Genomic DNA, 24,520 nt, shown 5'->3' with positions numbered 1-24,520 from the left:
GCTTCGCCCCAGCTCTTGGTTGTCTCTGTGCTTGCCCAAGCTATTATATTTTCAATGGCTCCAGAAGCTGAGGATGCGCCAAGACCTGTCACTGTCCCAAATGGGAGGATCTCAGCAGCTACATTCAGGCTGTTTGGAAGCTAGACCCTCAGGCAGCAGCTTTTAAAAGTATGCCAGAAAGAGTCCCGTGGGAACACAAGTACACACTTCAACCCCTGGGTTATTCAAAAGCCCTCAGAATGGATATCTGTGTTACGAGACATGGACAAAATCAGAGTAAGCATGATGCTAGTGCAGGTTCTGTGAGCTGATGGACTGTGGACTTAGGACTAAAGTTATGAATCTCTCAAATAACAATCAATAAATACCCATCTCAAAGGATAAAATGATAGCACGTCTTCCTTGCTAAGTACGATGTGATGTTTCGGGGAACAAAAAGTGAAGCACACCAAGACACAGAACTCCATCCAGCCTAATCACCAGGACAGAGGGACCACAGAGGCACACTACTACCTCTAAACAAAACCTGTACCTCTTACAGTGAACTGTCCTTCCTCAAGGTGGGACAGAAAAGTTAACAGCCTGTCTGTCTGTCTTTGAAAGATGTACCCCTTATCTAAGGAAGGCTGATTCACAGATATAAATGCTAAACCCAACCAGAACCTGCGGTGTTAGGAACTTGGAAATCTGCCCCCTCAACAGAAATCATTTTGAATGTGCCGTCTTCAAATCTAGGAGGACAGGCAGAAGCTGCCCCCACTGGCTGCACAGCTCCAGTCCCTCCTTACTTTGTGGTCCGTGGTAGCCATGCCGTGGCCAGTCTTCTGCTTGTCCTTATGCTTCCCGTGGGGCTCTGTCACCCCCAGCAGGGTGCTCTCCCCTCCTGCTGCTGGAGCTGAAGGTAAAGAGAGAACTTCCAGCTCAAATTCGATTAGGTGGTATGTGGGTGCAGCTGGCAGACTGATGCTCGTGACCTTGTCAGACGACTGAACCCGGAGCAGCGCGTCAGAAACCTTTTCTAGGAAAGAGAAAAAGTCACCTTTAACACAGTGCCTCCGTTTCCTTGCTCCTTTCTCCTCTTGTAGATGACAGTCCCGTAGTGAAGTTCCAGCCCAGCTCCTGCTGCGTGTGCACATGTGCAAGGGTGTAACCAGGAAGGATTTCAGAGGAAGAGAGACAGGAAAATCAGGGACAGAATCCCGAGACAAAGCAGCATTGCGTGAAAGCTGTCTGGTAGAGCTGGGCTCAGAGAATGGTCACTGTGCTCAGTCTGAAGACAGAAAAGAGACCCTCCCTCACAGCCCACCTGAGAGGGCCTGTGTCCCAGCATGATGTGGCCCCACCCCATCCCACCACCAGACCAGCCCCCACTCAGGAAGAGTGCTGAATCCTTCCGGCTCCAACCTCAAGGCTGGGGACTGCAGGAGATGGGATTTTTTTAGGGCTTCCAACCAGTGCCTTCAAAGGTTGATTTGCTTTTGCTTTTGCAGAGGAAAGTTGAAGGGGGTGGAAGGAGGCTAGAGGCCACCAAAGCATCGCCAGGGAGCATGAGCCAGGCGGTAATGCTGCATCACAGACTTGTAGCAAGGCCCACACCGCCTGGCTGCAGGGCACGGCACAGTTCTATGTCTATCCCCTCAAATGTCACGCCATGTCTAGGGGCAGGGTTACTGTCCACCCACAGGCGGAACACTGCCAGGAGAGAGCTGCAAGGAGACAGGTCCTTGGATGCCACCCGAGGATGCGCGGATGACAGAGCCTTAGAGCCTGATGGTGCGCACCAAGGCCAAAGGCCTGCCTTCGCCCGTGAGTGCCCTTTACCTCTTGCGTTAGAGTAGATCACGGCTCTGTTCTTCTCAGGACACAGGATAAGCATTGCGTCTATGTTGCTGAGCTGGAGGCTGTCCCCATTTTTTACTGTATAATGGCCAGTAGTGACAGTGAACTTGACCTTCTGAGGAATACCAGCCAAAAGGCTATCTAAAGGGAAAAAGACGGCAATTAGCATTGCTATCAACCAAGAGGACCAATGGAAGGCCTACTGTAAGTTAGAAGAGTGTGTTTTCTCTTCTAGAAAAGATCTGTTCACTCTAAATACTCCATCCATTCACTCAGTGTCCACCCGTCCCACCCTCACTTCTCATCTCAATTACACAGACTGCAGAGCTGAGGGACCCTCGCTTGGAATAAGAGAATCTGTGCGCCTGGGGGAACCTCATCACCACCTCGGTTCAGAAAGCTAGGGGTCATGGTGGCAACCATGTCTATGAGGGTCTCAAAATGTACCTGCTTGTCAGTTACTAAGAGAGAATCAGATAATAACGACACTAAAGAAAAAAACTAATGAAATCGCATGTGCTGCGGCTACTCAGATTTTCCTCTGGCTTTTTCAGGTCAGGCCTCTTCCAGACCTTTGGTTCAGAAGCAGCTGGGCAGAAGACACAGCTACCTTTTCTCCTGGATGGAAATGGAGGGGAGGGAATGGGCTGAGGTTTCTGAGAATCAGCTCCAGGGAAGGCCGAAGGAAGAAGCGAGAGGAGACAAAAGGAGGAGGAACAGCTGACAAGAACCGAGGGTGGGGGTGGGGGGCGGCGTGGGGGTGGGGAGAGGCGGTGAGGGAGTCGGGGCCCAGAGGAGGGTGGAGGCGCAAGCCAGCACCTCCCAGCCACACGGCCCAGCCTCTCACAAAAGGTTCCCTGATGAAGAATCATTTGTGAGACTCTGTGCTCCATACCTGAGGGCCTTTCCAGAAGTCAAGGGAGTAGTTTCAAAGCATAAAAATGGGGAGTTTGGAGAGATTAAACAGCAAAAAAGGTTTCCTTGATTTTTTTCCACAAATGGAAGAAATGAGCAAATAAATACACTGCTCCCAGCCATTAACTGAGACACTTAATCGTTAGTGTTTTACTAAAGTGCTATGTCGTCTTCAATAATTCGTTTATACCAAGTCCTCCTAATTTGAGAACTTAACAAAAAGGACAGCAGCACTGAATTCTCAAATGCCATGCCAGGGGTCAAGGTTAATCAACACTTTCAGTGGAAAAGACTTTTGATCACAGTATAGATCATAAGTAAATCTAGCATTTAGCCTTTGGAATTCTAAGCAGGAAACTAATATTTACTGATTAAATTCTCTGCAGCAGACATCAGCTGATTTAGCCAACTTTTCTCTTATTTTTCATATTTTCAGATACAGAATGTTTAGTAAACATGAAAGTAGCAATTACAGAGAAGCAAATATTCAGATGAACAAAAGAGCCACAGTACCCAGGCAAAATCTCCACGATGCTCCCAACAGTGTCACCTAGAGAGGACACGGTCACAGAGGGCTGGAATGTGATGCAGGAGAAAGCCTCCTCCTGTCTGCCTCCCTCCAGTAAAGGAGCAAAGCACAGCCCAGACACCTGCACAGCGCCTTGCCCGCCGCAGGCCCCGCCCACCCGGGCCCTCAGACATCGCACAGCGCCCCGCCCACCCCAGGCCCCCTCACCGGCCAGCGGTTCCACAAGCAGCTGCGGCTCCTGTGAATACACGTCGTACTGCACCAGCGGGTAGATGTGAGGAAGTACAAACCACACTGGGCCCAGTGAGGCGCACAACTGCCGCAGCGTGTACGTTCCCGGCTCCCTGGCCTACGGGTGAGACAAGCGTTGGCACAGTCGTCCCCACTTGTGACGACAAGCTTCTCAAGGGCAAGCTGAGCCATAACCTCCGAAGGGACCGCTATTCTCACCCTCTTCATCCTGCCGCCCTGTGCTAACACGTCTACATTTGGGCTCTTCAAAAGATCCCTCAGAATCTCCTAGTTGAGGTCTGGGTGAGTAACTGATGGTTAAGTTTGACTTGATGCTTCTAACAGTGCTTTCTCAATTTAACAAGCTTTATCTGTGCCATTCTCTTCTGGAAAAGGTAGTCAATGGAGACACGGAGCATGAAATTTAAGACTTGCTCCAGGACTAGACTGAAAACACATGTGGCAAACAGCGGTACTTTCCACCAACCTTGCCTCTGTGCAGGCTCAGAGGCACCAACAGAATGCGCTGCGCTGGCTGGGGGGGTGGGGGGAGAGTTGTATCGAGCGGACGGAAGAGACTGTTCTGACATCCATTTCAACAAATGAGGATGCATTTTAATATAAAGGGAAAAAGTCTAAATCCAGTGAGAACACAAATAATTATCTACGTTAAGAACTTTATGCACAACTCATCGACTGCCTTACAACTATGCAAGTATAGAAGATTTTTTTCAAAACACCAATCTATTTTTCTGTTAAGGATAAACCAGAGGCAGGCTAATGGTGCAGAGGCCACCACTGGACTCTCAGCTTCTCCAGATGGTGCTTGCAAGCGCCACCGTTCTGACCGCCCTAAAGCCAGCTCCTGCTCGGCACATACCTGTGTCTTGAACACGATGGTGTTGGGCCCCGGCTGCAGGGTCACACCGGCACACCTCAGCACATGGGCCCCGTCCTCCAGAGCCAGGCCCGAGGATGCCTCCAGAGACGTGCCGCTCTCCTGCCTCCGCAGGAGCATGTGGACATTCTTGCAAATGATCCCTGTGGTGTTCAAGGAGTTGTCGGAAGGACTCCTCTCAAACATCTCGTACAGCTCCAGCGCAGGGAGGCTGCTCTGGGATGTGGGAAAGGGTGAGGCCTCCGCCGGGAAGTTAATAACCCCGTTGGCTGTCTTGTGCTTGGTGAGCCACTCGGCAGTCTTCCGGTAATTGTTCTTATCGATGCTGAAGTGGACGTGGATGGCAATCTGCTCCACGTGGATGGGCACGGGCATCTGACTGCACACAGTTATCTCCACAGACAGGACGCCACCCACGTGGACCACGGCGTTGGCAGGGGTGAAGCGGAGATCGCGCAGCTGTGCGAAGGAGTGCATGGGGAGGGCGACCCTGTGACCTGTGGACGCACAGTACACGTTTCACTCCCCAGTCACACTGTCTGAGGCTCAGAATCACGTCGGCCGGAAGCAGTGAAGGGGGACAGAGACAGTTTAGACCCTTCCGACCCCACGCCACCTTCACACACCAAAAGGAGTTACTCTGTCAAAAGTAGTTACTTTGTAAAAAGCAGAACAGGAGCACATGCCCAGATACCTCCTGGAAATCATAAAACCTGAAGAAATTTAAGGTTTCTCACTCCCGTTTTGGCAAACCCAAGGTAAATACAGGTCAACTAACTCCTCAATTTCAAAATGAGATTTGTAAGTCCAAGTCCTAGAGATGTTTCAGGAAGTCTACCACCCTCCCAACCCACACAAGAAGTTCTCTAGTGAAGATGCCGGAGTTTCCCCCTACATCCGGAAATCAGTAAGTCCAGGTGTGTGCCACCCTGGGAGCTCAGCCAAGGATGCGGGGAGTCGGGAGGGCAGTGAGTCCTAGCCCTCGGGCACCAAAGGGGCAAATCCACTGCACCCTCCACCAGCACTGTGCGTCGAGAGAACCCACCAGGCCGCTGGACTGACCAGGAGGGGTTCATAAACACCCAGTAACTGAAGGCTGTGCTGAGATCGACGGTATAAAACCACAAGAAAACAGGGACAAGCACAGCAGAGCTTCTTCACGGAGAGGCCACGGAATGGTGGAAAAGCGGAAGTCCACGGTCTCACATACTGGAGACGTGGCACACAGCCCTGTGATGTCAGTATGGGCACCCTGAAGAAACTAACATGTAGACCAAGGCCACGCTGGCCCTGAGAACCCCTCCAGATGGCTGTGTGTGAGGGGCGCCCAGCAGTCAAGGACCACATCAACCGGAGGCCCAAACCTCTGGACACACCGACTTCCCAGCAGTCAGCACTGGCTGTGGACAGCATGTGATCCCCGCAGGGTGATGGTGACTGGAAGTGGCTCCCCGGGGGAAGTTAATTAGGGTTGGGTGAGGTCAGGGATGGTCATGCCCTTACAGGAGGATGCACCAGAGAGCTCCATCTGTCTCTGAATCTATCCGTCTCTCTCCTGTCTCGTCTCTCCTCCTGCACCCCTGGTCAGGAGAGGAAAAGTCAGGGAGAGAGGAGGCCTCGTCAGGAGCCAGCCGAGAGGGGCGTGGGCCCTCGGTGGTCAGCCTCCAGAAGCCACTCACTCGGTCTGCGGCATCTTGTCACGGCCGCCGAGACACACTGACGGAGACAGTGACTGTTTAAAATAAACCCTCATCTTGACGAACTGAATGTGAGAAGCTGGATAGTACCATAAACCTAAACTTACCACACAGCGATGTGTATAAAGTATATTTGCTAAGACACTCAGAAGCAAAGTCTTTCTGATCTACTGTCCTGTTGGACACGCCCACAAGGAAACAACAAACTTCAGAAGGTGAGATGGTCTGTGAGACACCTGGCTCGACTTTGAAAAGCCAGTGTCTTTCAACCCACAACTGCTGAGGGGCTGAGTGTGGTCCACCCACCCAATGGAATGTTATTCAGCCACGAAAGGGAATGAAGTGCTGACACACGTGGCAACACAGGCGGATCCTCATCGTGTGCTGTGTGAAATAAGCTGATCACAAAACCCACACACTGTGTGGTTCCATTTACATGAAATACCCATAACACGTATCCTCAGAGACGGAAGGCAGGCTAGTGACTCCCAGGAACTTGGCGGGGTAGGGGGTGTGAGAGAAGGTGGGGGTGGGAGAAGGTTGGGAGGAAATGAGTACGGGGCGGGCTGCTTTTGAGGGAAAAAGTGTTCTAAACTTGACGGTGGTGATGGCTGCACATACCTGTGACTAGAGTAAAAACCACTAGGCTACACACTGCCAGTGGGGCGTGACATGATATGTGAATTCTATCTCAGTGAAACTTATAGTTTAAAGGGTCAGCGTTTGGAAAAAAAAAAGATGGGAAGATGGTAAAGGAGAATTGAGATGTAACAATCAAATGCAGTATGTGACCCCTGATTGGACTAGTACAGGCCAGTGATTTTTAATATAAAATAATCGTAAAAACACTGTTTGAAACAACGAGGGAGACCTGAAGAGGGCTAAGTGGAAGCCAGAGCCAGAACACCGTCCTTCTGTGGGCACGGAGTTTAGGGGACCACTCTTGTTTTCAGAAGACGCAACACTGTCCCAAGGTGGAGTGGCCCTTGTGGTCTGGAGTGGCTCTGAAGTTCAGCAAAAAGAAAAAAGTAGGAAGATAGACACACATGGGTGCTACACAGCAAAATGTTAGCAACTGCGGAATCTAGGCGTCAGTATACATCACCTATTATATAGTGTTATTCTTTTTGCTTTTCTAGGGTATTTGACAGTTTTCACAAAAAAGTTTTTTTAAGCCTTTATTGAATTTGTTACAACACTGCTTCTGTTTAAAGGTTTGGGTTTTCTGGCCGAGTGCCATGTGAGATCTTACTTTCCATATCAAGACTGAACCCAAAGCCCCTGCACTGGAAGGTGAAGTCTTAACCACTGGACCACCAGGGATGTTCCTGTAACAAAGTTTCAGGAATGAGTCTCACCCGGGCTGTTCGTCTGCTGGCTGGCGAAGCTGAGGATCTCTCTGCAGAAGTACTCCCGTTCGTCTGTGGTCAGGTGCTGGTCGCTGGCCAGGAGGCTGCTGGTCTGAAGGTAGCTGGGTACAGAGTCAAGGGGCCGGAGAGGGCCACGTGGTGGGGCACCGCACGCACAGCCCCCAGTCCCGGGGGTGTAGCCGGCAGGCACGCCCCTTCCTTGAGAGCCCTCAGGACTGGCACAGAAGTCAGGCAGGCAGACCCCTGACCAGCCTCTACCCAACAGGGGTGCACGTCAAGGCAGGCTTCCCTCTCCTAATTACCAGGCACCTAGGGACTTGCAACTGTGGGCACTGCTGCTGTACAGACAGACAGCAATGCTCCTATTCCGTGACTGTACTCAACTTAAAGGATACTTCTCAATCTGTCCAAGGCGCTTCTGACATTCGGCGAGCTGCTTCCTTGTGTGTGTGATTGGCAGCGCCCAGCCCTCAGCCAGGTAATTTTTCAAGGCTCCTTGAAGGTACATCTCTGCCTTCTGAGGAGACTTCTTCCTCCTTGCAAATCAACAAACAGAAGCTTTCATAATGGGTCACAATAATCAACAAACTCAGACCTTTCATAGCTTGCTCCCTACCCTTGGTGATCTCAGCGACACCACGACACTGGTGCCATCCAGAGTCCTCTTCTGACCACTGCCCCCCACCCAGCCCTCGAGGTGAGAAAGAACACAAAATCAGGAACACATAACCAGACCCGGGAAATGTGCCAGGCTGGTAACCCCACACACGCTTTTTGTCCAGCATCCTACACTAGCTGAAGGGCCTTCAGAGTTCAGTCTCTGGATAAGAGTGTGAGGGCATCACTTATGACTTCAAGCTGCTGTGAGGCCGCCAAGCATGAAGGAAGGGGAAGGATCTGCCTACCGGCACAGAAGCAGGTATGAAGGAAGCTAGAAACCTGGGCTTGGAGCCACCCTAGCTCCTGAAGACAGACCAAAACAGAATGGTTTCCATGAACCAACCAATGGGAGCTTGGGCCAACTCCAAAACGCAGGCCAGTGCTCTGAGCAGGTTTCAAAGATTTACGGAGAACTATGAAGGATTCAAATAGCAACACATATCACATAAAAGCACATCTTCCCAGGCCCAAGATATTCAGAACAAACCAAAGTTTAAAATACGATTAGCGAAGCTTGCCTGAGCTTCAGTGACAAAACGGATGCCCTGGCCTTTCCCAGAGGGCTTGGGACTGCTGATCTTGCAGGATAAAGGCCAACAATGAACAAGCATCTGCTCTCCTGGCATCTTGGGAAAACATCTTGGTCCTCAGGACCTTACTCTGAAACAGTAAGAGTTCCCAAATTCTCAAATTTCAAGCCTATCGAATTACATATGCCAGTTTTTCGAGACTTTTCTGGTCCTCTCTCATCCTGTCATTTAAAGGCTCCAGAACCTTCCATACTTCTTCAGTTAGTATCTCCAGCCAATGATTTGTACACTGTAGTGAAGGATGGGAGACCACTGCCACTCAGCCCTCAGAGACGCAGGCTGAGGGTCACCCAGTTGGCTAGTCCACGGTGACACCAGAACCAGGACCCAAGTCTCCCGTTAGCAGGCCAGCGTCACCCCACCACCGTGCCAGCCTCAGGGGGCTGAGCTCACAGCATCTGAGGACATGGCTTCTCTGTTCCACTAACCAATAATAACTCACTCCTCAGGACACCAGATGGAGACTCAAGAGACCCCACCTCAGCTCTGTGACTGCTGGCTGCTCCAACCACACCTAAAACATCAGGACGTTCCCTTAGATGATCTACTAACCCGTTCCCTGCCTACTCAACCAGTTACAATACACTATTCTTTCCTGTTTCATCTAATAAAATGACAAAGTGTATATATCCAGATACCACTTCAAACACATATTTCTTTTGAGAAAACAACCATCTTTTCCCTCATAACTTGTATCTTTTCCAGTGCTTTGAATTAGCAGCTGCATTCCCAGCCAGGGTTCTTCTCTTTGATAGGTTATTTACCAAATACATATGAAATATACCAGGTTTTGAGTCTTTTCTCTGGAATCCAACTCAGAAGCTGGAGCCAGACGAGAAACGTTCGTCTCTGTGCACTCCGGCTCCTGGGCACTCACAGCTCAGCCTCTCTCGTGGAGGTGACACATGCATGTACCCCACGTCACTGACCTCGGGGGACACGCACGAGCAAGCAGGGAAAACGATGTAGCGCACACACCATATACTGCATACAACAGGGCACACATTATCTACATACGTGTAACATTTATGTAACAGTTCACAGATTAATTAAAGAAACACAAAGATCAGTAACAATTACTATGGTTAATAAACTAAACTCTGATATTCAGAAGGAATCATCTGGAAAAATGATGTTTGGTTAACAGTTTACATTTTCATTCTACAAAGTTAGGTACACGTCATATTAACTCCTACATAACAAACCTCTTACTACACATGGGAGATGTCTGAAATTCAGAGAAAAGTTCAAAATCAATTACATGTAAAACTCTGCCAGATCCTTTCCAACAAGCTTAGCAGATCGAATCCTCCCGATACTCGTGAACATTTCGATGGTGGCGTGCGACAAGTCCTGTGGAAAAGCAAAGACCGAGTAACTCTGTACTTCAAATTTAATGCTATACAGACCTGACATTCATTTACCCAAAGCTGAAGCAAAGGACTTCCTTATTAATATAACAATTTTTTACTCTGGATCTTTTTCTGTTATTTGCGTTTTTACAAAACAGTGATTTATGCAAAGTCATCAACTTGTATATAAACTATGAAGCATAATAAGAAACATAAACTCAGCAGGCATAGAATAATTTTTTCCAGTGTATTTTCCACATGCAGGTAACATTTTTAGCGTTTTTTCCCTCTTTGAGTAACAGAGGCAACTGTCAGATGCTCTTCAATTAACCGTGACTTGGGAACGCAGGTGGTCCACTGAACTTCTACTGCACTGCTTTCTAAGACTGCCCAAATTTAAGTCCTTTAAAATCAAGTACAATAAGCCCTGTTCAGGTTCAAACTGTTCCTCTGTATACAGAAAATCAATCACTAGCCTTATGGCACCCCACTCCAGTACTCTTGTCTGGAAAATCCCATGGATAGAGGAGCCTGGAAGGCTGCAGTCCATGGGGTCGCTGAAGGTCGGACACGACTGAGTGCCTTCACTTTCACTTTTCACTTTCATGCATTGGAGAAGGAAATGGCAACCCACTCCAGTGTTCTTGCCTGGAGAATCCCAAGGATGGGGGGAGCCTGGTGGGCTGCCATCTATGGGGTCACACAGAGTTGGACACAACTGAAGTGACTTAGCAGCAGCAGCAGCAGCAACTTTTCTTACAATTTTTGCTCTACTGAATGAGCAATCCCATGGAGAACAGAACAATAAATATCCAAGGATGCTTCTATGCCTAATTATGGCACTGTGGATACTGACCCACCAACTACTCCAGGTGCATCCACAACTCCCTAGGAAACTGAGGAAACTTAACAGGCCAGCAAGGAGGAGGTCCATGACACCAGCTCACTCCCAATCCGAAATGCTACAAAGGTAGCAAAGTCTCAGAGACAGGCCCTCTGCCACCAGTGGACAGGGAGCACTTGAAATACTTACTAAGTAGTGCTTTTCAAAAGCTTCTACTGATGATAACGCTTCTTTGAGTTTCTTATAAGGACTCTGAGCTGTGTTGGCTTAAACAGAAAGAAATAAGAATCCTTATTCATCTTCATTACATCCAGTCATGACTTTATGTTCAGCCTCAAATGTCACAGGTACAGGACTTTGTCTGACGCTTGCGGAAACTACCAACATACCCATGTCAGCTGAAACCACACTACTACTTGCATTCTTGTCCAGTTTATATACTCATGAAATAGTCTAAACACTTCATACAATGCTTTTATCTTTAACTAAGGCTAGACGTCGTTAAGCGTGTATTACAAATCCTACGATGAACTGAATTACTTTCCGAATGCTGTGAAGTGGTCTCAGGTTGAAACAGAGCAACACACACGTCACGCACTCTCCCTGAGGAACTGATCCAAGCCAGCGGGGTCCCCTCAGGTCACTAGGTGCGCTTCAGTCAGCACCAGCCCTGCTAACTTGCACTCACCATTACGCTAAAAGGATCAGCAATGCTCCTTTCAAAGTGCTCTATCACCTAGGAGCGATTGACTCAATAAAAGGACTTATCTGGCCATATTATCAGAAAAATAAATCACCTGTAACTGGGGGAGATTGGTACATTTAAACTTCATGAGGGTTGTACAAAGTCCTGACCAGCTCAATATAAGCCTACCAGAAACTCAGACACAGTTTTAAGAACTCTTATACTTTTTTAAACTATTTCTGACATCTCTTTATGTGATTAAAGGGTAAAATATCCCGTGTCTTAATCTGGTCAGCTAATAATGAGTGTAATGTCCCAAATGGTGAGTAGTTCTATTGCCAGAATCTGAGTTATACATGCCACGCACAGCCCACGTTCTCGGTGCTTTTGGGTACATTTCAAAAAGTACCTGTCTCAGGCCGCTCAGCTCCCAAACCCGCCAAAAGATCCACGGTCCTATTGAGGTCCTCTGAGTTAGGTCCCTTTTCTGACACAAGTCCACACAGATAGCCCAGGGACTTCAGCTGTTGAGACAGACCCCAAATATCAATTAATCTGCTGTAAGAACGAGTAAAGAATTTACAAATTTAAAGTTAACATCCATCTAAATGCAAGAAATTTAGCTTTCCTACCCAAAAGATTCTTATCTGGATATAAAAACACATCTTGCTATGATCCTTCCAAACTGAAACCTTCTACACGATCATCCCGGGAGTGCCTCTGACTATGGTCATTCCCAAGCTGCAAGGCCCCCACTCTGCACTGCCACCAAGCTTTTCTGCTGCCACACGGGACCACTGTGCTCATCTGATTTCTGCACGGGCTTCACGCTCACCCTCTTTGTCTCCACCACCCTCATTCCTGGAGCAAAAGTCCACCTTTAGCACGAGCACAGTAAATGTCTGACGTCTACTGGAGTCAGAAACTGGCAGGGACCCACCACATCCATGTTGCTACTGGATGCCCCTGAAGCAGCCAGAGCCACAAGGAGGGACCGCGTGTGCAGCACTTCCCCAACAGCGAACTCCCTCCCCACCGCGGGGGCACAGCCCAGACAGGCTCCCTCTGCACTCTGCAGCTACCTTCTCCGTGGCGTAGCTCCACAAGCCCACGGTGTGGGCAATGTTCGAGTCTATCTGTGCCCGGTCACAGCACCCTTCTATCCTCTGCAGCACCTCCAGGCAGCTCAGGAACACCCAGCAGTCCAGGGCACCGGGCGGCACGGAGACCTGGGGGCACAGGTGTGGGCAGTGAGGAGGGCGCTCGGGGAAGCCCCTCCCATCAGCCACCAAGACTCTGCACAACCACAGGGAAGAGAGAGGGGCATAACGACAAGGGCAGTGGCTCAGCTACAGGAGGAAGGGCCATCTGTGCCCAAAAGCAATCAGTGGCTCACACTCCCGATGATGTGGATGGGCTCAGCAGGGGTTTGATCTCAGCAATGTACTCAAAAGCTTATTAAAGATGCCTGCTAGAAGGCCGACTGTCAGCACGTACTCTAGGCTTGGAAACTGGTCATTTCTCCATTTAAAGAGCACACAGTGTGAAGGTGGGAAGCTAAGACCTCAGAGGACCACTGGAAAACAGTTCAGATCATATATCAACACAGAAATCTGAGTATTAAGTAGATATTTGATGGCATTTGAGAACTGCTATTAATTTTTTAGGTGTAATTATGTTTGTAAAAATGGATGCCTGTTGCTTGGGGGATATAATAAACATTATACTGTCAGATATTCAGAAGTATCTACTGTATGTGATCGGTTCTAAGGTGGGCTTTCCTCTACACTTCAGGGTCTTTGAAACAGGAGTGTCTCACAATTGACAGCACCTTCATGCCCACACCTGGCAGTTCAGACTGCCTTTTCGGGGGCACTGACGTCATGAGGTGTCTCACAGCTGGGGCCCCAGCTCTGGTGAGACCCACCAGTTGGTCCTAGTCAAAATGGGGACTAAGAAGTGATACCACATCAGCTGACAGGGGAGGAGCTGCACAAGCTGACGAAACCAACTCCTGTAAGAAAGACTTCTTCAACACACCCTGAGCATACATGGAAGGACCTGGCACCAGCCGGGAAGACCCAGAGAACGCTATTAAATGCTCCCACACATGCTCAATTGCCCAGTCTTTGAAAAATGAGACAAACTACTTAGATCCTTTAAATGAGACATCAGTATGGAAAATAACGACATGATCAGAAGCAACTTTCATAAGGTGATAAAGTGGTATGACTCTTGTCCAGACAAGGGACCAACCTCAAAGGGATGCAGAGAGCTGGCCGGTGGGATGCAGTTCAGGGACCCTGTCCAGAGCACATACGCCCCCCGAGTCGAACTGCGGTGCTCCACAGGGGGCGAGGCTGAGGAGTATAAATGGCCCGCAGGGGTCTCACCCAAAAGCCACATACCTTTAGACGGTGGCAGGCTGACTTCCTCTGACAGCCACCCCCGCCCCCTCAAGTGCCCCACGGCCTGACAAAAGAGCAAGCCCTGTCTCCCACAAGGGACAAGCGCTAAGCAAGCTCAAGGCTCCGCCAGTCCACCTGGAGCCCAGCAGCATTCTCGGCATCTAGACACTTCATGCACCCTAACAAGAAAGACACTGAGTGCCTTCCCATAGACTTCGGGGCCCTCTGGATAAACTCCTTTGTGAACAACAGACTTTTTAAAACTAATTTCTTCATAAACATTCTTTACCTTTCTTCAAACCTCTCTCCTTTTCTGATATCAGTATTATTGGTCATAGCAAGAGCTGTCTTACCATTTTCCAAGCATAAAATTAAAGACATTCTTTTGTCTTTTCTAAACCTATGTTTTAAAACATAATGCAAATGCTGAAAACCCCAGTGTCCTATATGGACCACAATGGGGCCATGCCCACCACACACCTCCCAACACGCCACTGGTGCCTCCTTGTGAACTTGTACACACGAGATCAACATGCAGGCACGTCTTGGGTCTGACTCCTCCAGCTCGACTCTGTGTCCACAGCCTCGGCCACTCCAAGTTCACTGATTTCTGCGGCCACACCCATCTGCTGTCCGCGCAGACAGCAATGACTGCTTCCCTCGTATAGGATAGACATTTGGGTTATTTCCAGGGTCTGGCAGTTACGGTAAGGCCACCACGAGCGTCCCTGCACTGCCTCCTGGACAGAGCAGGAGCAAATCACCGGCTCACGGGCAGCCCAGGTTTGGCTCTAGCAGATGCTGCCAAACAGCTTTCCTAAGGTGGGTGCCCATTCCTACTCTTCTTGTCAAGGAAAGAACTCCAGGTGCTCCCTGCTCTCACCAACACTGATCAAGCCCTTCCACTTTAGCCACTTGAGGGGCGGTGGTAGATTTCACTGTTATTTTAGTTTGCATTTCTCTATAATGAATGAGACTGAGCACCTTTTCCTCTGCTTACTAGCCAACTGGATATCTTCATTTGCCTACTTTCTACTGATTTTTCAGTCTTTTAAGCTGATTTGTAGGGGTTCTTCCCCTACTCTGGGTAAGAGTCCTTCTTAACTATATAGCCTATGGACCTCTGTCCCCTCCTGGCTGCCCTGTCACCCCCTCTCCGTGGTGCTGATTGATGATGAGAGGCTCTGATTTCCAGGCTGCCCATTTTCCACTCTTCCCTCCTGGCCCAAGCCTTTCTGTCCTACTTAAGCAACATTTGCTAATCTCAAGGTCATAAAGATACTTCCCCACATTATCTTTCAGAAGCCTTGCTTTATCTTTCATAAATAATAATTATTTGTGGGTGGTATGAGATTCAGTTGACTCAGACCCATTTATTCATTGAATCCATTTATATTCCATTTATTCAAAGTCTACCCCAGTGCCTTTGCTCCGCCTCACGTTTCTCCCCAGGTCTCAGCCGAGTCTCCAACTCTTTTCCGCATCTCCTCCTAACCGGGAGCCTCTCTCTGCCCTCACCTCTCACAGCACCCCAGCTTTCAACCCAAGGGTGGCTCCCCACTAGTTGTAGAATAAAAGCCAACTCTCAAGGTGATGTATGCTTTCAAACCTGGCTTCCAAGACCTCTGGAGCCTCACCTCCATGTCCAGCCTCAGCCCTAAGTTCTACCAAGACTAAGCTCCTCAAGAGTTCCTTCTCAACAGTGAGTTCTCTGCCTGGAACTCACCCTGCCCGCCACCCAGGCCATGTTCACCTGGTGGGTCCGGACTCAGCTCACGGGGTGAGGAGGGGTGATGTTGGTCTGTCGTGCTCGCTGCTAAAAACACAGCTCCTAGAGTGAGTGCTTGGCCAGCACAGAACAGGTGCTCAACGAGTAACTTCTGAATGAATCAAACTTTAAAACCCAGCTCACACAAGACCACCTCTTGACCCCCACCCCTAGACACGTCAGGCAGTGTCCATGCGCCTACACAAGCTGCCCCTCTCTCCTCGATTCCACACCCACCCACCCACCCCACCCTGGAACAGCTTGCTCTGATGGCCCGGCAGCTCTGGGCTCTGACAGCCCACTCACACAGCTGGCTCTGTGCACAAACTGTGGGTTTCCTGAGGTCAAGCAGGACTCGTTTGTTCCTCATGTGTGGGCCCTCTCTCCCCTTATCACTGTGTGTCGTCAGTTGCTTTCTGAATGGTGCTGGGCAGTTCCTTCTCTAACCCTTTCTCCCTCTTCCTGAGGCTCATCGGCTCTTGTCGACATCAGCGCCTTCCCCAGTTTCCTCCTGATCCGTCCACTCCCACTCCTCTCACAGTTCGGGTCCTCCCTCAGGGCTCAAGGTCACATGATGAGCAAGTACTCGAGGACCCTAAGGTTCACTCCTCTGCAAAGCCTCTGCTCTGTCCTCTGTGGGGTCTGAACCCAGGAATGCCAACACCAGCTGGCAGGCCTGGATGGCAGGCCTTGTCCATCCTGGTCAGCCTGCAGCTTCTCCCACACACAGTCTGGGCATGGGCTTCTCATGCACAGCGCTGGCCAGGCTCTAGATCCTGAAGAGTCCTGATCCCTCTTGGCCAGCCCTGTCTGTGAACATAATCAGAACCTATGCTGATAAAAGACAAGCCGGTACTGAGAAAAACACATTAACACAGAAATCCTTTGGGTAGTCATTGTAACAAACATAAAACGATATTCTAGAAAAAATCCTCCTTATATTGTTCTCACTTACCAATCTGGTAAAGATGAAAATATATGCACGTATTACTTTTTTTCTTACCAAAGATGCAGGAAAAGAGTATTACTAGTGCAACTAAAAACAGGACGATCTTTCTAGAAGGCAATTCGATGATGGACACTAAAAGCGTTAAAGACAAGTGCAGTCTTGAACTAGCCATTCTATGTGCAAATGCACTGAATAAGGGGGACGGACAAGGATACACACTCCTGCAACGGCAGACACTGCTGAACAATCCCAAAGTCCATACAGTCCTTCTACACACAGAAAGGCCACAGACCAAAAAGAGAACCTCTTACTTTAGAATACGCAATGACATTTTCTTCTGCAGATCTGTCTGTATTTTCCAAATTTACGCAGGGAATACACTACACTTTTGGTAAACAGGTGGAAGGGGGGTTAAATGTCTAGACAACAAAGAGATACTCTGTGACGGAGTCATCTGAGCCCCCACAGACCTGACGCAACTTTAGGGCTATTGCTCCTGACGCCAGCAGCGTGGTGGGCAGGCACCCTTTCCACGTTCACACACTGCCAAGCCCGGGAGCTGGCCCCCCGCCTCAGCAGGCACCGCCAGGGGTGACAACCCCAGGCCACACCACAGAGGTGGCATCTGGCCACCTCAGCGTCCCCTACTCTCAGAGAAAATACTATAAATCAACTGATGCACCAACAAGGAAGTCACCATGACTTGCTTTACAAACCACAAAGAGCAAACACAGGCATTTTCTGCAAAAGAAACATCATAATAAGAAATGCACAAAATGGTTGCAATACATACGCTTTTGGCTTAAAAAGAATAAATGACCAAACCTAACCCTGGAAGCACCACATACTGGCCCAGCCTGCAAGCGGCCTGAGGACGGCTCTGCAGTGGCAGTTCTGCCCAGCTCTGTGTGGGGGAACCCAAGGCCCTACGCTAGCCTCTGGCCATGGACATGACTGTCAACAGCAATCACCAGGAAGAAAGCTAGCAGACACAGGAAATGAGTTCTAGTTTTGAGAGCGGAATCAAATCTGCAGAAAAAATAAATAATTTTGAGTCTTGAATTTTCATTGTCTCCATAAAAACTTAAAGAAATTCTAAGAATAAAACTCATTCGCTTTATTGCCAACCACAAAACTTCCTGAAGATATAAGGACCACCCCCAGCTCCCAAAACAACCTAGAGAGAGAATCTCAGATGAGAGAGTAGAGAGAGGAGTTCTGTGCTTGACGCCCCACATGCCCTCTCCAGTGAGAACACCATCACTAAGTCCTGAAGAGCCCTCCTGGGCGACCCCAATTTGAAGGTGCCAAGGCTGGACTGCTTGGGCTGTTAATACACTCCCCTGTTTTCCCCTGATCCACTAACAAGAGAAAAGCTCTCAGTTAGCAAATCTCGAGGCCCCATGAACACAGGCAGCCCTGTCCCATTAATGAGGCAGCCCCCTCAGCCCTGGAGTCCGTACAACTAGAGTGGAAGGCCAAAGGAGATTATCTCAACCTACTCGGTGACAGGTGGCCACAAGAACATCACCTCAAGGTGCAAAGTGTTCTTTTTTCCTCGTGTGCTCAATTAGATGTCCAAAGAAGAAAAATAATTTGATAAAAAGTCCTAAATTCTCAAGTTTGTCACTCAGCTAGGCTAGGAATCTTTTCTTTAGAAATTAGCAAAACAGTTTATCTTATTGAGTCTGTTATTTAGCTTTTTAGGGAACATAAAACAGAAATGTCTATGATATGAAAACTACCCCTACCACCAGTGCCCTGGGTCTTCATTAACTGTGCCCCCAGAGCCCTGGTGTGGAGCCCAACAGAAAGGACTGCAGCCTGCCAGGAGGATCTGAGTCTGTGACGAGTTAATTGTTACCCGTAAGTCACCTAACCACTCCCACAACCACTTTCCTCCTTTATAAAATGGAATTAGACCACCCTCTCAGTTCTTAACCAGGGAGTGGGAGTGGGTGCCTAAGAATCCTCTGAAAGTGTATGTAACATTTGGAGTGTGTATATGTGCAGTTTCCCATGTAAAGAGGTCACTAAAACAAAAAAGGTGAGAACCCCCGGAATGAACAGTCAGTCATTAGAGCTCCCCTACCTCACTAAAATGTTTACAACGCTACAGGCAGGAAGTGTCCAGAGCCCCGGGGGATATTAATCTAGAAAAACCAGTGTTTCACTACAAATGAACACCTTCAAGCTAACTGTGTTCCTTCATACACGCATGCACACGTGTTTGTAACATACCTCCATTAAACTGTGAGCTACTGATTAACGTGCACAGCGTGCTGTGCGTCACTCACATTGTTACTGGTGTGCTCATGTGCAAATTCATGTATCTGAAAGGACAGCTCTGAAAGAAAACAATCACTACCTGTGAAACCTGGTTCTGCGTGTCCCCCAGGTGAGTGATTTCAATCAGCGAGGCCCAGCTCCCACAGAGCAAGCCAGGCTTACCGTAAAAATTATATTGAGAAACTGATCTAGGAGGCTCACTGTGGGCCAGTGTGAACTGCACTGTGTTGAGAGCAGAAGTTGTATTTTCTAGCAATTACTTAATCAGTTTCTACGCCAACAGTCAGGAAGCGGGTAAATGGGGAAAAGAGACGACTCACTTCCAAGAGCTTCAGCTCCTGCACACAGCTGTGCAGCAGTTCTAGGGCGCGCTGAGCCACCTCCCACGGCCTCTGCAGGAAGAGGAGCAGGGTGCACTGGCGAGAGAACAGGTAACTGCGCAGATCTAACAGGGTGGCTTCTTGCCTCTGTATCAATTCGCGCTTCTCCATATCTATGGGCTTTCGGAGGATCAATCCATTCCAGCTCTTCACCGGCTGGCAGAAAAAAGTCAGCCAGTTGGCACCATCTAAACAAACACACATCGTGAAAGGCGCTGACTGCAGATTCCTTCACCTCACTGCGTGGGACTGTGAGCCCTAGGGGACCGACGGGCGGCCCAACTGCCGTTCGGCCCAAAGCGCCAGCCCCCCCTTGAGGCTGTGGGGAACCCAGCAAGGGACACAGGACAGGGTGCTCACTACAAGGACACCCACTTGGCAGCTGGCATGGGGCAACAGGACGGAGGCCACAAGGCAAAACGCCATTCCAGGCCCCGAAGGTCGTGAACAAGCCAGGATGCGACCAGGCCGCCGGGCCGAGGGTCGGGGACACCTCAGGCTCCACCGTCAGTCTCCCGGGAGGAGGCATGAGGCCCAGGAGGGAGCGTGCTATCAGGTTCCTCCCTACCGTGTGCGGGGGAGCAACCTGGCCACAGGACAGTCTTTATCTTCTTTCATCTCCACACTCTTCCTGACGTGTTTAAGCCTCCTGCCTGTCTGCCACTCAACCCTGTCAACACCCGAGTCCAGTTTCCAGAGGAAGGGCCCGCAGGCACGAGGAAGATGTAGCAGTGGGAAGCAGAAGGAACCTCCTCTAACGGTCAGAGATTTCCAACAAGGCTCCCCGATTCTAACAGCCCAAAGACTCAAATATGGTTTTAAATTAAACACAAGCGTCTACAATAACAGGGTCATTCAATCTAATGGAAAAAAACGTTTTAATCTACCTTTCTTTCTCACAGCCACCTCCCTGGAAGTCCACATCTACCCTGGCACGGTGGCACTGCTTCATGGCTGCAGGGCCAGCAACGGCAACAGCCTCCCTCACTGACCTGAGCTGAGACTCAGCGGCTCACTGCCCATAAAGTGAGGTGTCCCCTCTGCCGTCAGGCCCTTCCTCAGCAGATCCCTCTGCTGGGGCCCCATCTCCAGCACTTTCCTGGCTCCCCCGTTTGGTCAGGCCTCTCTCAGAGGGCCTCTTAGGCCCCCATCTGACACTAACCAGCCTCACCGCCACCGCCCCCCATACCTGCATCTTCTGCCCAGCCTGCACTTGCTACCCTCACTACCTGACTCTAGGTGACATGCTTGTTTTTCCATATGTCTCCCTTTCATGTAAACTCCATCAAAGAAGGAATTTTGCTGTGTTCCCTACTGTATTTAGAACAGGGAGGGCTCTCAAGAAGTATGTGTATGAATGAACAAAAATGAACCACCTAATCATTTCACTGTAAAAGCTGGTCCGGGCTTACTTGTGGATTTAAAATTGCCCCAGGTTTATTTTAAAACTGAGAGAACAAAGAAACTATGTGAAATATAATGTAAGAAACATGTAAGCTATTTGAGACATACACACACACATATATATATATACACACATATATATATGTATAATATGGGTATGGAAGATATAAGAAATGTAATTTAACTCCCTTTAAGTTTTCAAAATCTAACTAGTAAATTGCTTTAGTTATATGCTTTTGTCTGTGTCTCAGCAAAGTTAGAGATCCAAAGCTGAACTGCATGAAAACTGCCTGGAAGTGGGCCTCAGTGGGTGACATCGCATCACTCTGAGAACCAGGGCGGGGCCCACAGGCCAGGGGGCCGGCCCCTGCACCTCACTCCCTACAGGTCTCCTAGCAGACACGACAATGGCTCCTGGGAATCACGCCTCTCTTCAGACACCGTGACAAAGGTTCTCAAAAGATGTCCATTATGGCACTGCTTGTGGTAGCAAGCGCGGAGACAACCCAAATGCCCAGCACCAGGGGTGGCGGAATCAAGTCTAAGGAACCCACACTGCGAAGCACTCTGCAGCTACTGCAGAAACAGCTTAGCGCCTGACCCGTCAGCCTGAAGAGATGCCTGCGATGGACTGCTAGTAAGAACAAGCTACAGACAAATGTCATGATGCTGTGATGCCATTTCTACCACAATAAATACCAAGCAAAGAACAGTGGGCACAATCACAAACTTTTTTCTTTGTACATGGGTCACTGTGCTAATTTCGTATTTTTAGAAAACTCTAAGACATCGTTAAAAAGATGAACACCCTTTACAATGGTGTCATGTAAGACTCACTGTAGTGAACACTCAAATATTACACAGACAACCTCTTAACCAAAGAAAAAGATCCCCCACACTATGTTAGCAAGGAGGCACAGAATCGGGAGCATCCCTAGACAGCTCAAGCTATAAAAATGACACTTTATATCTGAAAACAACTCCTTCAACACTTTCATTCCTCAAGATTCTTCCACAAGTGTGACTAACACCTAACTCTCATTTCATTCCCTATAGCAACCATGAGAATATATCCTGCATAATCTGTTTTTCAAAAAACACAGAAGATGATTTAATCATTAGGTAAATAACAGCAGCTTCCATACTAGTTAAAAGTGGGGAAAGCTATGGTGAGAAAAAAACTTGTTTCTAAAACTTCACTACTCACCCCCAGCACCAAAGTTGACAACATACTGAGAAAACAAGGCGTCCAGTTCATCGTACTGCACCAGAGCGTCTTCAAACTGCTGCAGCATCTCAAAGACAAAGGCAAGCTCCTCCTAGTCACCCAAAAAAAGTTTAAAAAGGAAAACACAAAATTATAAATCAATGTTTTGAAACAAGAAGCCACGAAAGATCGCAACAGAGAAGAGCAAGCAGCATTCTGAATAATGTTTATGCTAAGAAAAAGAAACTCAAGTTAACGACCATGCACAGACAGAAGCAGGAAGAGGCCAGCATGACTCCTGGAGTCCCTCTGTGACGTGCCAGGCCTGAGTGCTCGGCCTCTCGTCCTTGGTACTTCCCTTGCCTCCCCAGACACACACTCCCTAATTAGAATTCTGCTCTATGAAACAGCGGAATCTTCTCCTTCATTTACTTATTAAACCCACTACTTATGTATATCTGTGGAGACACAAGGATACTAATTCTGTCCCACAGGGTGACCCTCTGGTCTGTCATTACTCATTTTCTGCACACACTGCTCCTGCTTTGGGTGTCAGGAGGCCCCTGGAGGTGGTGTGTGTGCTCCTTTGACAGACGTTCACCTTTTTCTTGAGCACCTGCTTACTTTCTGCTTCTAGAAAATATGGTATTTTCCCTAATTAGCCCTGGAACCAATCATGTCCACAAGGAGCCCTGGCAACTTTTATTGGAGAATGCAGTTTAGAAACCAAGATCTTAACACTAAGTCTGCTCACTGCTACTGAGGCGTCATTTTCTCCAGACCCCATCAGAGGAGAGAGCAAAGCAATTTACATGCACACGTATTAACCCTCCCTCACACATACGTCAATATTTCTGAATCTATCTATCCAGCCATCCAGTTATCCAACCATGAGTTCACACTGATTCTAAACCAATACCACTGTGTTCATTTGGACTCTTCTCTTTCCTTGTCACTTACTCTTAGGAAATAAGTTTAATAAGATTGAAGGGTAAAGAGATAGGGTAATCTGAAAGTTCTGTCACAGTCAGTCATACAGGGAATTATGAACACGTTCAAACTCCCTTATGTTACGCAAATCACCCAAATATCACCACGATAGGAGCATCAGAATTAAGAGACAAACTTCAAAATTTCTAATTAGGGTCTTTTATTGATTCAAAGTGCAGTATTTCTTCAGTAATTAATATACAAGTGATATTTAAATATGAAAATTATGAAATATGAAAATCATGCTTTTCCAGGCAAAACATGGTAAACAAAGAACAAGGACCCTAACAGCAACACTCTTATCCCTCTGCAGTGCAAGGAGGGTCTCCTCCCCCAAGCTCCTCTGTTTCACATCACTTTGTTCACTTAACACACTCTTCCTCTTAAAAAACAAGAGAACTGATTATAGACCACAATTTTTGGAAACCTGAACACTTTTGTAAGCTAGAATAAAGAAACCAGCTTAAGACAATCTTTCACTGGAACCCAAAGTTATAAAACTATGAGGAAACATACTTGGGACTCAGCATCAGGCAGGCAGTAGACATCTCATCATCAGGGTCATCACCAGTAGACAACCAGGAGGCCCGAGACACTAACAAAACCAGAACTGCTCTGAGGACAAGGTCATTTCATAAAAGGCTAGATGCCAAGCTCTGAAGCAGCGAGGCAGCTGACACAGGAATTACTCAGGAGACCATCTCCGATCTTCCTTAATAAGCCAAGAGAATGAAGCTGGCCACTACACTGTCATTTGGTCTTATAGGAAAGTCGCTCAGTCGTGTCCGACTCTTTGCGACCCCATGGACTGTAGCCAACCAGGCTTCTCAGTCCATGGGATTTTCCAGGCAAGAGTACTGGAGTGGGTTGCCATTTCCCTCTCCAGGGGATCTTCCTGACCCAGGGATCGAACCCGGGTCTCCCGCATTGTAGGCAGACGCTTTACCCACTGAGCCACCAGGAATATGTCCATATCAATGACGGTAAGAGAGCTGCCTTATTCACAAGAATGAAGAGGGAGGGAAAGAGAAGGAAGCAGTCTCACTCTATGTAATCACTCAGGTACCTGCACCATGAAGTATTCACAGAAACTCCAGCCTGGCTCGGTTCTCTTCTCCCTCAAGGTTCTCATGTCATCCTCAAACTTGCCTAGGTTTTTTGTAAAAGACATAAGTAGTAATGTCCTGAGTTTGGTCAGGAAGGCATTCCAGGATTCCTGAGTTCGGGAGGAGTCCTTCAAGGGATCAGAGAGCACGACACACCTGTGAAGACATGAACAGACTATGCAGAAAACACTCCAGCACAGAACCACTGCCCAACAGCGACCACGTTCTTGGGATGCAAACTGGCTTCCTCCCTCCTCTTCCTTTCTTCCCTCTAGAACTGGTGAAAAACATCAGGCAGGTGATGAGACCTCAGATGAGGAAATGGTTTCATCGTGAGCTGGTCTAAGGCCATGTAAGCAGTCAGTGAGTACTGTTACGAGAGAGGTGCTGTGGGATGGATGGGGGGGTT

The 24,520-nt window shown here is 48.5% G+C and overlaps 1 protein-coding gene across 3 annotated transcripts in view; it reads right to left on the bottom strand.

Annotated features, from left to right (window-relative positions):
- TRAPPC10 (trafficking protein particle complex 10) overlaps nt 1–24,520 on the bottom strand; it is a 79,581-nt gene that overhangs the window by 20,135 nt on the left and 34,926 nt on the right. For all 3 annotated transcript variants that reach the window (XM_018051854.1, XM_018051841.1, XM_018051848.1), the window contains exons 5-17: nt 24,072–24,267; nt 22,016–22,127; nt 19,345–19,592; nt 12,693–12,839; nt 12,020–12,134; nt 11,115–11,191; nt 9,991–10,082; nt 7,875–8,015; nt 7,468–7,580; nt 4,395–4,909; nt 3,491–3,632; nt 1,822–1,980; nt 789–1,018 (exon numbers count right to left, since the gene is read on the bottom strand). In XM_018051854.1, coding sequence (XP_017907343.1) covers nt 789–1,018; nt 1,822–1,980; nt 3,491–3,632; nt 4,395–4,909; nt 7,468–7,580; nt 7,875–8,015; nt 9,991–10,082; nt 11,115–11,191; nt 12,020–12,134; nt 12,693–12,839; nt 19,345–19,592; nt 22,016–22,127; nt 24,072–24,267 — 2,287 coding nt within the window. The remainder of the gene's footprint in view (nt 1–788; nt 1,019–1,821; nt 1,981–3,490; nt 3,633–4,394; nt 4,910–7,467; nt 7,581–7,874; nt 8,016–9,990; nt 10,083–11,114; nt 11,192–12,019; nt 12,135–12,692; nt 12,840–19,344; nt 19,593–22,015; nt 22,128–24,071; nt 24,268–24,520) is intronic.

Source organism: Capra hircus, chromosome 1 (genome assembly GCF_001704415.2).
Source record: "Capra hircus breed San Clemente chromosome 1, ASM170441v1, whole genome shotgun sequence".
Classification (NCBI taxonomy): Eukaryota; Metazoa; Chordata; class Mammalia; order Artiodactyla; family Bovidae; genus Capra; species Capra hircus.
The sequence above is the reverse complement of the archived record's forward strand: the minus strand, read 5'-3'. Positions and strand labels throughout refer to the sequence as shown.